The 14,988-nt window shown below is 36.4% G+C and overlaps 1 protein-coding gene across 1 annotated transcript; it reads right to left on the reverse strand.

Moving 5' to 3' along the window:
- Positions 1-14,027: 14,027 nt before the first annotated feature.
- On the reverse strand, positions 14,028-14,752 carry LOC146905876 (uncharacterized). The gene is made up of 2 exons (XM_085728666.1): positions 14,323-14,752; positions 14,028-14,203 (listed from the first exon to the last, which is right to left on the reverse strand). Exons 1-2 carry the CDS (start codon positions 14,750-14,752, stop codon positions 14,028-14,030), a joined length of 606 nt encoding a protein of 201 aa, XP_085584792.1.
- Between the last annotated feature and the right edge of the window lie 236 nt (positions 14,753-14,988).

Genomic DNA, 14,988 nt, shown 5'->3' on the forward strand with positions numbered 1-14,988 from the left:
ATGGCCCAAAACCGTATATTCTACTTGGTCTTCCTTTTCCTCCAGCCTTTGCCCATAATTGAAGTTTAATGGGGTAGGGAATTTCTGGATATGATGGAATCCCAGGATTCTCCGCCAAAAACTCCGCTACATTCATGCCATAAGCTTCCTATAAATAAAATTTATAAATAATAAAGTCAAAATCGAAACAAAACAAACACACAACAGCAGCAAGCTATCAACACCGAAACAGAAAAGCTACAAACACTAAACACCAAAACAGCCGCAAATCAGCAAAAATATACAACCTGCCAATACCCCTAACGCCTAAGGCACTCTCCTGGATCCCAAACCCACCCATAGACATTGAAAATTACCACATAAGGACTCAAGTTTCCAACAGACATAGCAACTTAGACAGACCTCATTCAGTCATCCAACCACAAAACAGAATCCATTAAAATGAATAATTCATCCTTTGAACACAGCATAGAACAGAAAATGATTACAAATTTACCTGGGTATTTCTAGCTCGAGCATCGACATACCGACCAGTACGCTGACTGAAACAAGTCTCTCTATGGATCTCTTCCGGATAAGGATCTCTATCCAAAAAAATATTCTAATTGTACACACAAAAATATTAACCAATTAAAACATTTGAAAAATTTAATATATACAAATATAGAAATATAAATAGTTAAATATAAATAGATAAATATTTTTTTAGCAGATTTCTAGCATGGGTAGCGGTACTGACATAGCCTTGTGCGTGTGTTAGCCAGTATTTTCGACCGGCTACAATAAATGCAGTCAACTAAGTTTGACTTAGGTTTTGAAGAGATCTAAATGAGTTTAATTCACAAGTTGGATCGAGTTCATGGACTTAAAGAGATGTTGTCGTTCGATGGAGAAGCTTCGACAAGCAAGCAAGATATCGAAGAGAAGTTGGTGCCAGATCGACAAGCCAAGCAGCAGTTATTGTCGAAGAGATGTCATTTGAAATTCAAAAGATGTCTCAGGTAGTTATTAGTGGTTTTGTTCGACAGTTTATGTATAGATAATTACTTAATATAAATAAGAGTTTTTCATAGGAAAAACGGGTCACAATTCACTCACACACAAAAGTTACACACTCAAACTATCCGCACATTAGGAGAAACAAGTAAACAAGTTGCAAATGTATGAATTTGTGTACCACTTTACATTCATTTATGCAATTTAAGTTTATCCTTTAAATTCCTTGCAATTTACTCTTTTCTTTTTAGCAATTTACTTCAACGGATTCGACGCGTGTTTAATTCCAACAGTTACATTCGTATTTTACATCAAGAACATTCATACTTTCTGCCAAACATAAACACAATATGCCCCGAGATTTACTAATTGATCTTGCAAGTTAACCATTTTGGAAACCAACGTTTGTTTACCAAAAACCAGGGTAAACAAATTGGCATGCCCAATGGGACTGTTTGTGTTTTTTGTTTCAGAAACAAACAGAAAAAGCGTTTTTTCTTAGTAGTTTGTTCGTTCTGTTCAAAATCTTGTGATTCTTGTTGTGCATGTTCTTAAGAAATAAGAAGAAACTCCCAGAAATGGTACGTAATACACGTAACAATGATTCGCAATCTAGTCCATCAAATCCATCGATGGCAGATGCAACATTGGAAGTTACTTCACAACAAAACCCACAAGTTACGCCAACCATTGGCGTGAGTCACACAGAAGCGCTGAGGGCAACGATGCCCATTCACGTTTCTTTCGACTATACTCGCGACAGCATCAACCGTTGCTGCAGCCGCACAATCACAAGTTGGTTTTGGAAGCCAATCATATCCAAATACATGGTTCTTCAATAGAAACCAAACGTATGGCATGCCGTCATCTTTTATGGCATACCTACATACTAATCCATCCTCCTTTTCAGAGAATTTGAACGTAATGCATTCTCCATTCTTTCATCCTGGAGTAGGCTTTCCTGGTTCAAACCCTCAACAATCATTAACCAATACTTCCTTAATGGCTTTAAGGCAATAAATGGAAGATACTAACCATGAAATGGTCAATATGTTAACCCAACAAATAGGTACGGTGTTTAACCCCCTAATCCAACAAACCCATAACAGTTACCTAACGTTAACTGACCAAATGGGACGAATTGCTAATTTCTTTGGCGCTCCTCATATACAAAATAGGCCAGTGCCTCAAAATCAAAACCAAAGGCCCGTCCAAATACCTGTTGAAAGACTGAATAATGGAGTCCCTGTTGCCCAAATGCAACAACCTGTTGTCGAACAACAATTACAAGAGGAGCCTGAGAGGGTCCCAATCTTGATTCAAAGGAACCAAGATGTTGATCAAGTAGTTTGACAAGTTCAGCAAAACAATTTCGTGGTAGAAATAACATAGCCAATATAGTTGAAACTTTGTTAGTTCAAAACAGTTTCAATACGGGCTTACATAGCCATAATTTGGTATTTGCTTTGTCAGATTATGTCTTAGCAGAAGGGTTACCCAAGGGCTGGAAAATCCCTAAATTCACTAAGTTTGGTGGAGAGACTAATGAGTCTACAGTTGAACAAATTGCCTGTTATTTAACTGAGGTTGGCGATATAGCAAACAATGAAAATTTGAGAATGAAATATTTTCCAAGTTCTCTAACCAAAAATGCCTTCACGTGGTTTACCACTCTACCTCCACACTCTATATTTACATCGAGCTAGTTGGAAAAGGCATTTCATGAACAGTTTTACATGGGCCAATCTAAAATTAGACTCAAAGAATTGGCTAGTGTTCGACGTAAAACGTCAGAGTCTATTGATGATTATTTGAATAGATTCCGACTCCTAAAATCTAGATGCTTTACACAAGTGCCTGAACATGAGTTAGTCGAAATGGCTACTGGTGGTGTAGATTATACTATTCGAAAGAAACTAGATACCCAATACTTAAGGGATATGGCACAGTTAGCTGATAGGGTCCGACAAGTCGAGAGACTTAAAGCTGAGAAAGCAAGGACTAGTAAGTTCAGTAAAAAGGAAAACGCCGCTTATGTCGACACTGATGACATTGATCCAGAATTTGATTTAAATTTTGATGATGTCAAAAATAGTGAGGTTAATCTCGCAGAATTAAAACATGGCCCTCCTTTTAGTTGTAAAGTTCTGAGGCCATCCAATGGTAAGAATCCTGGGGAACCAAAAAATGAGAAATATTTGTCGAAAACGTACTCGTTTGACGTTACTAAAAGTGATGAAATTTTTGACTTTTTAGTTAATGAAGGCATAATAGTAGTGCCAAAAGGTCTCAAAATGCCTCCAATAGAACAACGGAAAAAGGGTGGTTTTTGCAAATTTCATGGTTATTTAGGCCATAACACTTCTCGTTGTGTTTCTTTCAGGGATTCAGTGCAAAAATCACTTGATGAAGGAAGGTTGTAGTTTGGAGACAAATCAAATAAGCCTATGGAAATAGATGCAGATCCTCTCAAGCAAGCAGATTCCATGTATGTTGAGATAACTGATGTCAACATCATCGAAATTGCTAAAAGTGTTGCTGAAAGTTTTGGTAAACCCGAAAATGCTAACAATTATCAAAAGAATGATGTGTAAATGGTTATTGAGGACCATATTTGCAACAACAGAATGGTTACTGAAGACCAATACGCTGAAATGATGAAGGTTGTGTATCCAACATCAGAGAAGGATCTGGTTGATTTCCTAAAGAGATGCAAAATCTCAAATTCAACGACTATGCTATGCCCTAGGTGTAGTGTCGTTTTCGACAAAGAAGCTGCAATAAGCATTGAAGGCTTCAAACCTCAGTTGAAGAGGAAAGGAAAGTGGGTTGACAAAAAGCCTAAGTTTGATTTCAATAGAAGTGATTTAACATATAAGACTTCAACTTAAAAGACACTTTCAAAGAAAAGTCAAATGAAGACTTTTACTCCACCTTCAAATCCCCTACTGAAAAATGGGTATTCTCTAGTGGGAAGAAGTCCAATTACATTGCTCCACCTACAAAATGGGTGAAGAGAGTTACTAGTACTAATGCTCAGAAGGAAACGTCCAATTCAAAGAAATTCGCCTACAACAATAATTACAAAGGGAAAAATCCCATGACTAAAACTCAATGGCGTAGATTCCAACACAATAAAAAGGCTGATGCTTTGAAGGACATTACAAATACTGAGAAAGGAAAAGAAAAACAAGTGCCTTCTTTCGAAATAGTGAGAAAACCTGCCACTGAAAGAATTTTTCCCCCTCTTTCTGCAGTGAAAGAGAATCTTACAAAAGTTGATGACGAAATTACATCGAACTTTACTAGTTCCGAAGCTGATTTCAACGTCATTCGAATATGATGTAAAATCAGAAATTACTGAAGACGAGACTGTGTTGAAGGTGAACAATGGCTGTGTTGAAGGTGAACAAGCAATGTTTGAGAAACCTAATCATCACATGAAAAGTCATCTCAAGCCTTTGTTTATCCAAGCTAAAATCAATGATGTTGGGATAAACAAAGTGCTTATCAATGGTGGTGCTGCTATAAATTTGTTGCCACAGTTTCTCTGGAAAAAGATTGGTTTGTCAGAGTCTGATTTGAAACCAAACAATGTCATACTTTCTAACTATGAAGGAAAGTCTGGAAGTTCTTTTGGAGTTGTTGAAGTCGACTTGGTGGTAGGGACTGTAAAAAGATCAACACTTTCCCTGGTGGTTGCTTCTAAGGCCAACTACAATTTACTACTTTGAAGGGAATGGATACATGGTGTCAGAGCTATCCCTTCAACTATGCATCAAAGGCTCACCCTTTGGAAAGAAGATGGTGAGCTGGAGAAAATAGAAGTTGACCAGAGTTACTTTCTTGCTGAGGTTGACAGTATTACCAAGAAAACCTTTGACAAACAATTGGCGAAGATTGCACCATGTGCTACTTTTGAACTTGGTTATGAAGACCAAGACAATGTTCTTTGGCCCATGAAACTTCACCCTAAAGATGGTTTCACTTGGGAAAAAGAGATTACTGGTGAAGGAAGTGCACTCAGAACCAGGGCCTCTACTTACTCAAAAGCCTCAATTTAGGGATGCCCTAGGGTTCCACCAACTGGATGGGAAGATAATGATGATTAATCATGTCTGAACCCGACGTTTGGGACAAGATTTCGGCTTATATGGCCGAAGTTAAAGAAAAAGCGGCTTTGGAAGCCGAGATCGAACAAGAAGAATATATCAAAAATGTTAATGATAATTTTCAATATAGTTCGTTGGAAAACCAGAGGTTAGATTGCATCTATGATGATGAACCTTTGGGTTACGAGAAGGATCTGATGGGACCAACCAAGAAAATGCAGGCACAAGACCCTTTGGAAGAAGTTGATCTAGGTGATGGTAAGGTCAAAAGACCCACATATATTAGCACCAAGATTGACAAAGATTTCAAAGCTCAAATCCTCGAGCTCTTGAAGAAGTACAAAGATTGTTTCGCTTGGGATTATCATGAAATGCCAGTCGAGATGTTGTAGAGCTCAAGTTACCTATTAAACCTGATAAAAAGCCAGTGAAACAAACTCTAAGAAAATTTGCACCACAAATTCAGTTGAAGATCAAAGAAGAATTTGAAAGGCTATTGAAATGCGACTTCATCAGAACTGCAAGGTACGTAGATTGGTTAGCTGATATAGTTCCCGTTGTTAAGAAAAATGGGAGTCATAGAGTCTGTATTAATTTTAGAGACTTAAACCAAGCTACTCCTAAGGATGAGTATCCTATGCCAGTGGCAGAAATGCTTGTTGATTCAGTAGCAGGTTTTGAATATCTAAGTATGTTAGATGGCTATTCTAGCTATAATCAGATTATATTGATGAAGAAGACGTATCAAAGACTACTTTTAGATGACCAGGGGGTCTAGGTTGTTATGAATGGATAATGATTCCTTTTGGATTAAAAAATGTTGGTGCTTGTTACCAAGGAGCAATGAATTCCATGTTTCATGATTTTATAGGAAAGTTTATGCAGGTTTACATAGATGACATTGTTGTCAAATCTTCTGCTGAAAAAGATCACTTAGATCACCTTCAGCGATCATTTGAAAGGATGAGAAAATATGGATTAAAAATGAATCCATTGAAATGTGCCTTTGGTGTTCATGCAGGTGATTTCTTAGGTTTTGTTGTGCACAAAAAAGGCATTGAAATCAATCAAAATAAAACGAAAGACAAAACCACCTTCGACAAAGAAAGAACTCCAATCTTTGTTGGGGAAAATCAACTTTATTAGAAGATTTATTTCAAATCTAAGTGGCAGAACTGAAGTTTTTTCGCCATAACTTCGATTGAAGAAAGAAGATATGTTCAAGTGGGAACCATAACATCAAAAAGCTTTTGAAGAGATTAAGGCTTATTTAATGAACCCGCCTATTTTGTTACCTCCTCTTAGAGATAAAGTAATGAAATTGTACATAGCTGCTTCAGATAATACCATAAGAAGTATGCTAGCTCACGAAGATGAAAATGGCGTAGAAAGAGCCATCTATTATCTTAATAGGGTTTTAAATGTTGAAACAAGGTGTCATTCAAGTGAAAAATTGTGCCTTTGTTTGTATTTATCTTGTATTAAACTTAAGCAATATATAAAACCTATTGATGTTTATGTTTATTCTCATTTTGACATAATCAAGCATATGCTGTTGAAACCAATATTACACAGTAGAGTTGGTAAATGGGCTTTGGCGCTTACAGAATATTCATTGACTTACTAGTGTTTAAAATCTGTTAAGGGTCAAATTGTTGCTGTCTTCATCGTTGATCATTCTATGGTTGAAGAATCGTTGAATTTTTGTGGATGTTCAACCATGGAGGCTTTATTTCGATGGTTCCTGCCATAAAAATGGCACTGAAGTGGGAATTTTAATTATGTCACCTGAAAATATTCCCACTAAATTTAAGTTTTGACTTGACAAGTTTTGTTCTAATAACGAGGTTGAATATGAAGCCTTAATTGCAGGTCTTGAGATCTTACTTAAACTGGGGGCAAAACATATCGAAATAAAAGGAGATTCTGAATTAGTTGTCAAGCAGTTGACGAAGGAATATAAGTGTGAGGAACTCATTAAAATAAGAGAAAAACTTGCCTCGAAGAGAGCTGCTCCAGATAAATTATCAATCCCAAAACTTGGGGGGGGGGGGGGGGGGGCGGCAGAGTCAAATCGAAATGGTGAAGTTTATGCCGAAATTATTGTCATTGACAATTTATCAAACAATGATTGGCGTAAACCAATTGTTGAATATTTGCAAAATCCTATAGGAAATAGCAGTCAAAAAACTAGGTGTAGAGCCTTAAGTTACATTATTGTTGGAATCGAATTGTTCAAAAAGACTCCATAAGGAGTTTTACTTAAGTGTCTTAATGAAACTGAGGCATATTTAGCAGTGTCTAGAACTCATAGTGGAGCATGTGGTTCTCATCAAGCAGGACACAAAATGAAATGGCTTTTGTTATGACAAGGCGTATATTGGCCTTCGATGTTAAAAGACTGCATATATTTTGCAAAAGGATGTCAAGAGTGCCAAGTGCATGCGGGAATTCAACATGTCCCTGCTAGCCAGTTGCATTCAATTGTAAAACCTTGGTCATTTAGAGGATGGGCTTTAGACATAATTGGTGAAATAAAACCTGGTTCGTCAGGAACACATAAACATATCCTAGTCGAAATATACTATTTCACCAAATGGGTAGAAGCCCAGAAACTATATAGATTTGGAATCCCGGAAACTATCACCACTGATCAAGGATCGGTTTTTACCGACCAAAAGATGGTACTGTTTGCTAATCAAACAGGATTCAAGTTGTTGAGTTCGACACCATATTATGATCAAGCAAATGGTCAAGTTGAAGCAGCTAACAAAGGGAAAAGCCAAACAGTTGGCATAAGATTCTCGATCAAGCCTTATGGGCATATCGAAATTCTCCTAGAGAATCTACCAATACCACTCCTTTTAGGATTACATTTGGACATGACACTGTATCGCCTGCAGAAATTTGTCTTCAATGGACCAGAATCCAAACACAATGTGAAATTCATGTCGATCATTATTGGGACATGGTTTTTGACGAACTGGTCAATTTGGTTAAGAAAGGTTAAGAGCTTTAGATGTTCTTACAAGGAAAAAGGAGAGGATAGAAAAGTCTTACAATAAGAGAGTCAAACCTAAGACTTTTGCTATGAACGATTTGGTTTGGAAAGTGATCTTACCTATTGATAGGAGAGATCAAATTCTTGGAAAATGGTCACCTAGTTGGGAAGGACCATGGAAAGTCTTGTAAGTATTTTCGAATAATGCATACAAGGTCAAAGAGTTAGTGGATGATAATCGAATTATGCGCATAAATGGAAAGTATTTGAAAAAATATAAACCATTACTATAAGAAATCAAAATAACTCAAGATTGATTTGAAAATATAAAATATGGCATTAATAGATTAAAGCCACTAATGGGCAAAGTACAAAAGTGTCACATTTTAAAACGCTAAGTGCAAGTTCCATTATATAGCATTCGACGAGTACTACAAAAAGACGGATGCCCTAAAATAATCTAAATGTCGTAAAAGACGGGGCCAAAGTTGAACATCCTTCGGAAACAATGGAGTTCAACGTCAAATAGACAGAGGATGCAAACTTCGGTTTGTAAATATTCATAATCTTCCCCGGGACCAGGCCAATAAATGCCAAGTAATCTCCCATCCCCTTTGCAAGTGTCTTTAGATTGGCAAAGATTTCTGAGGACTAAGACATCAGGTATTGGCCTACTCCACCAGAAAGGTCGAGAGCGTCCCCAGAAAGGGACTCTCCAACCAACCATGTTTCGTCGAAGCTCTCCCAATTTCTGTGCCTTGAAAAATCTGGTGAAGGTAGAGATTGCTCTTTCGACTTCCTCACCTCCAACAGCAGAGGCATCCAGTAGCATTAAGAAATAATCTGCAACCTCAACTTCAGTAGCAAATGCGAGATTCAAAATACATCTAGTCTCTACTACATCAAGTTTAATGTCATACATGAGACTAAGTGCATGTAACATGCAGTAATCTACATGCCCGCTTTCAACCATCATATTGAGGAAGTTTAATTGATGGGAGGATACTCTGTCGTCATTCAACAAATCCACATAATATGGGGGCAAAGCCCTAAGAACACTGGGAAATTTGCAGATTCTTGCAAGATCTTTTGATGTTCGCAGGAAACTTAAAAGGTGTTGAGTGCCATGCTCGGCTACCTTCTGCTCGATGAATATGAGTTCGTCGTCATTGAGTATTTCCATTGTTAAAAATACGTGAGAGAAAATGAGTCTGGAAAGTTATAGTTCCTGAGAAACATGGCAGGAGGATTAGGGATGAAACAGAGAAGAAAGGAAATTAGTTTATATAGCCCTATTAAAGGTTATAAGTGATGATGTGTAACTGCCTAGTTTTGCCTATAATTGGGGGCCATGTAGTCACTACCCAAAGGTACAGTTATCTTTCCGAGAAAGTGGGAAGAAGAAAAGGTCTACACCTTTTTATAGCTTTAGTGTTAATATCTTAAATTGATAGTTAGTAAAAATTGAATAAAGTGGTAGTTCTCAAAAGTTGGAACGTGGCCCACTAAGTGGGATTTGATGAAATTACAAAAAGTTGTTTCAACTGCCTTTGGATACTGATGATAGTTGTAACACCCTACTTCTATTAAAGCAATAAAACACGCGAATAATATAAATATTCAAGAAATAGACGTCACGTCTTCAATAGTTCCCAAATCATGCATACTAAAAATTTCTCAACAACGTCGCAGCGGATAAATAACATACATCTCCAAATAGTCATATCATAAGCATCATAAATACATCATCAGATAAAATCTCCAATCTCAATATATGAGTAAAATTTCAACAACATAGTCAATACCAAAATAAAGAAAGACTGACATCCTAAATCAGAGTCCTATACTAAGATTCCAAAAATAGATAACGGAGGTAGCTCCCGCTATCCTCAAGCACTCACCAAGCAAGCAACAAACTATTCCTGAAAGTCGTCTACCCATTCATACAAATAGGTAGGCGGTCAACCGAACGACCACTGAGGGTTAGCTTCACATCATCATAATCAAGCATAAGAATTCAAGGTTTCATGCATAACACATATACATACTCAACATTCCTATAATACTACCATCACATATATATTATCCCCCATTCCATACACATCATGCTATCATAATTCTAACATAGCATAGCAAGCATATTCATATCTTAAATCATCAATCAATATAAGAATTTCTCACCTTATTCCTCATTTAGCATAATTAACTCAACAAGTACAATTCATCATTGTCGAAAGTATAAGCAAGAAAGTCATTGCCACCAAAAGATCATGAAATCACATTCATATAAATCACATTTCATTATTTTCACCGAAATAAACATCATCAATTAAAATCATCAAATGTACAAGTATCACCAATAACAACAACATAATCAAGTACACATCTTCACATATTCACCACATATCACCAAGTGTACAATTCACCAAACTCACCAATGCACATAAATCACCAAGGTTCATCAAACACATAATCAAATATGACGCATTTAACAAATTCACCAAATGTATGTAATGCGCCTAGACACGACTCCTACATGCATGTGGTACCATCACCAACAAAGGTCGTCACCTCATGATGCAATAAAAACATCATATCATCACTGGATATAAATATCCTAAATCACCTCCACTGGATGTAAACATCCTAAGACTTATGATGCATGAACATATGACTCACTATACACATGTTCAACAATAAACTCACCATCATTTTCACCTCCATTGGATATATATATATATATATATATATATAATATCCTAAATCACACCTTCATTTTGCATACATGCATTCACCATCAATATCACCATCATTTGCATGTAATAATTTAACAACATAATTTGATACATGCAATCACCATCTCCAAATATCAACATTTAAGCATGTATCAAATCACCATCAACAATCGACATTTAGCCTATTCACATCAACAACATCTACAGGATCACCCACTATCAAGTTATTATCAAGAGGCAACACTTTCAAAGAATATCAACAAAATCATGCCAAGTTCGTATCATTTTACAAAAATGATCTTTTTGACATTTTCAAAACAAGCAACTTATTTCAAGAATTCAAACCAACAATTCAATCCTAATCAATCATATAATCATGAACATAGGCCACTTACAAACTATCAAGTCTTAATTCAAAGTTTCACCAAAGTTCATTTGAGAAAATCCTAAGTTTCGTCTATTTCGATGAAAATTCACATTTTCCGGTTAACTCTAGGGAAACAAGGAAACCAACTCATTTGCCTCCACTATGCATATACAATAATCACATTTGTGTGCAGTTTCATGTACATGTGTGTCTCATTGGCCAATTGTGATTTAAAAACGCCAATTCGATAATTTTTGGCTCAAAACAAAGTTAACTCAACATAAATGAAAACCAATTCATTATCAAAAGAAACTAAGTTTGATCCAATCATATAATAGGTTAAATATCCTTAAACACCTTAATTGAACTCTTAATATTCAAGTTTTGAAGTTTGGAAACAAACCACAAGTTTTAGGTTGACTTAGAAACGGTTATGCTGAATTTTCGTAAAATTTTACCAAGACCTACTTGGAGTATTATCATCATAACTCAAAATCTAAAAATCATTTTCACGTAAAACCAAAACCATTGGAAAGCTAACTCATTTTTCTAAAACTTTCATGCTTACACCAAAGTCCAATTCAAAACATAAATGTGTGAAAAAGACGCAAGAACGCAAAACAAGGAAATATGTCACTGAGTAACTTGCGTTAAGCGAGTTTTTTCTAGATAGAACTCGCTTTAAGCGAGCTTCAACCGAGTTTCCCCCTGTTCTTACTGGTTTTACACAATTTTTCACCCAAAAACCCCAATTTTGATTCTCCAACACCCAAATTCATCCCCAAAGTTTGTCTATATGTTTATGTACTTAGAAAAGCAATCAAAACCATATCAAACTTGTAATCAAACACCATTCCAACACAATTCATCAATTCAATCCATTTTTCACAAAAACTCTCAACAACAACTGAATTCACACCACAACCCCATAATTATAAATACCCATGGCATGAATCAACAACAACAACACCTCACAACAACAACAACAACATCATTTAACCATGAACTCATCAACAATTACAACCACAACATCATTTTACACCAATTTGAGCAAAAATCAACTAAGTTTCATATAACTACAATTCAAACATGCAAATTCAACCACAACAACATGTTTAGCATCAATTTCACATACATAAACTTAGTATCAAAATGGGTACACGAAATTCATCCTTTAAATCCACAAAAAACTCAATTCACAAAATAAGCACTTATGAAATTAAGTAGAAAAAGAGTTTTTAGCTTAAGTTATGAATGAACACTATCCCCCTTAACTCAATTGAGCACAATCCTTTTCTTCTACTCCCAAGCTTCTCCTCTCTAACCCTTGTTCTTGCTCTTTCTCTCTCTACCTCTCTCAAAAGTTTGTGAAGTGTGTAAATGACCTAATTTGTCTAAAGACTAGAGTTTATATAGGCTCTACATAAATGGGCTCAACCCTCATTTGTCTTAATGGGCTTAAATTTCTCATTAACTAATTCACAAAGTTTCTACTCAGTAGTAACTTAGTGAAAATAATCTCTGCCACTAAAACATGGTAAATAATCCTCATAGTGAATTTACTAATTTACCCTTGCTCACAAAATGACCACAATACCCCTGAGTCCAAAATGACTAAAATACCCTCCTTAAGCCAAACTCTACTAATCCCTAACCAAAATACACACAGAGGCAAATAATCACATACAAGAACAAATAAACACATATAAAAATCAATTAAAATAAATCTAACGAAAATTGGGCTGTTACAATAGTGATATTATCTATTTTGACGGGAAAGATATGTTCGACGAAGTTCAAAAACGTCATTTTCTTCTTTTATCTGAAGATACAAACGAAGAAGACTTTTTTTGGGGGAAATTTGTTAGCCTGTATTTTTGACAGGCTACAATAAATGCAGTCAACTAAGTTTGACTTAGGTTTTGAAGAAATCTAAATGAGTTCGACTCACAAGCTGGATCGAGTTCATGGACTTAAAGAGATGTTGTCGTTCGTTGGTGCCAGATCCACAAGCCAAGCAGCAGTTACTGTCGAAGAGATGTCATTTGAAATTCAAAAGATGTCTAGGATAGTTATTAGCGGTTATGTTCGACAGTTTTTATATAGGCAGTTACTTAGTATAAATAAGAGTTTTTCATAGGAAAAACGGGTCACAATTCACATACACACAAAACTTAAAAAACTCAAACTATCTGCTCATTAGGAGAAACGAGTAAACAAGTTGCAAATGTATGAATCTGTGTACCACTTTACATTCATTTATGCAATTTAAGTTTATCCTTTAAATTACTTGCAATTTACTCTTTTCTTTTTAGCAATTTACTTCAACGGATTCGACGCGTGTTTGATTCCGACAGTTACATTCATATTTTACATCAAGAACATTCATACTTTCTACCAAACATAAACACAATATGCCCCGAGATTTACTGGTTGATCTTAAAAGTTAACCATTTTGGAAACCAGAGTTTGTTTACCAAAAACCAGGGTAAACAAACTGGCACGCCCAGTGGGACTGTTTGTGTTTTTTGTTTAAGAAACCAAAAAAAAAAGCATTTTTTCTTAGCAGTTTGTTCGTTCTTTTTAAAATCTTGTCATTCTTGTTGTGCATGTTCTTAAGAAATAAGAAGAAACTCCCAGAAATGGTACGTAATACATGTAACAATGATTCGCAATCTAGTCCATCAAATCCATCGATGGCAGATGCAACATTGGAAGTTACTTCACAACAATACCCACAAGTTATGCCAATCGTTGGCGTGGGTCGCACAGATATGACGCCGTGGTCGTCGTTGTTGAACGCCCCCAGACGGTACCTATTCATCTTTGTTGTTGTTGTTGTTGTTATTGTTGTTGTGTTTGTTCACAATTTGCATTAAGTCTAGGAAATTTCCATCTCGCATCATGTCTTGCATCATTTCCAGGTCTGATGGTGGTGGTGGAACAGATGTATTAAATCCCTCTCGGACATTATATGTGGTGGTGTTGTAACCTGGAGGGATGCTGGAGTAAATCCGGGCATGGCAAAACCAGGCATAGAATGTGTGGGGGGCTGACTACTAGTAGCTGCTGGAAATGATGTTGGATGAATATATGGGGTGGTGTTGTAACCTTGTGAATGTGTGGATGGCAGAGTAAATCCAGGCATGGCAAAACCAGGCATAGAATGTGTGGGGGGCTGACTAGTAGTAGCTGCTGGAAATGATGCGGGAGGAATATATGGGGTGGTGTTGTAACCCGGCAAATGTGTGGATGGAGGAGTAAATTCAGGCATAATATATATGGGGGGTTGATTAGTAGTAGCTGCTGGAAGAATAATCAGGAATGGAGTGGAGTAAGGTGGTGGAGTAGCATAAGTAGAAATATGAGTACCAGTATGTTCATCAATGTTACAGAAGGTAACCCCCGTAGGCCAAACCCACTGTCTGGTAGGGTCTGAGGAAACATCTATTCTATTTCGATACTTATTTTTCTTTGGCTTTCCATGATCTACAGCATGAGCCTTACCCCTACCCTTGCCTCGCCCAGATATCCCTTGCATAATTATACAATAAAGAATAATTAATACGCGTGCACACACACACACACACACACACACACACACACACACAAGAATCAGATGAGTTACAATGTTTGTTGAACTAGTTCATATGATAAGTTTTCTTATTTCTGCACAAGTCAAAATACAACCAATAAAACATCAGTATCAAATAGCTATTATGTGTATGAAGCTTACTGTCAGAACTTCTTCAACCCCAATTTCATTACCACTCAATT

This window comes from Medicago sativa, chromosome 7 (assembly GCF_051527215.1).
Source record: "Medicago sativa cultivar Bolivia chromosome 7, Bolivia_mono, whole genome shotgun sequence".
NCBI classification, from domain to species: domain Eukaryota; kingdom Viridiplantae; phylum Streptophyta; class Magnoliopsida; order Fabales; family Fabaceae; genus Medicago; species Medicago sativa.

Coding starts and splice junctions, on each gene's coding strand:
- LOC146905876 (XM_085728666.1), bottom strand. CDS start 14,752: ATGCAAGGGATATCTGGGCGAGGCAAGGGTAGGGGTAAGGCTCATGCT. Junction 14,204..14,322: donor GCCATCCACACATTCACAAG/GTTACAACACCA, acceptor GCATCCCTCCAG/GTTACAACACCACCACATAT.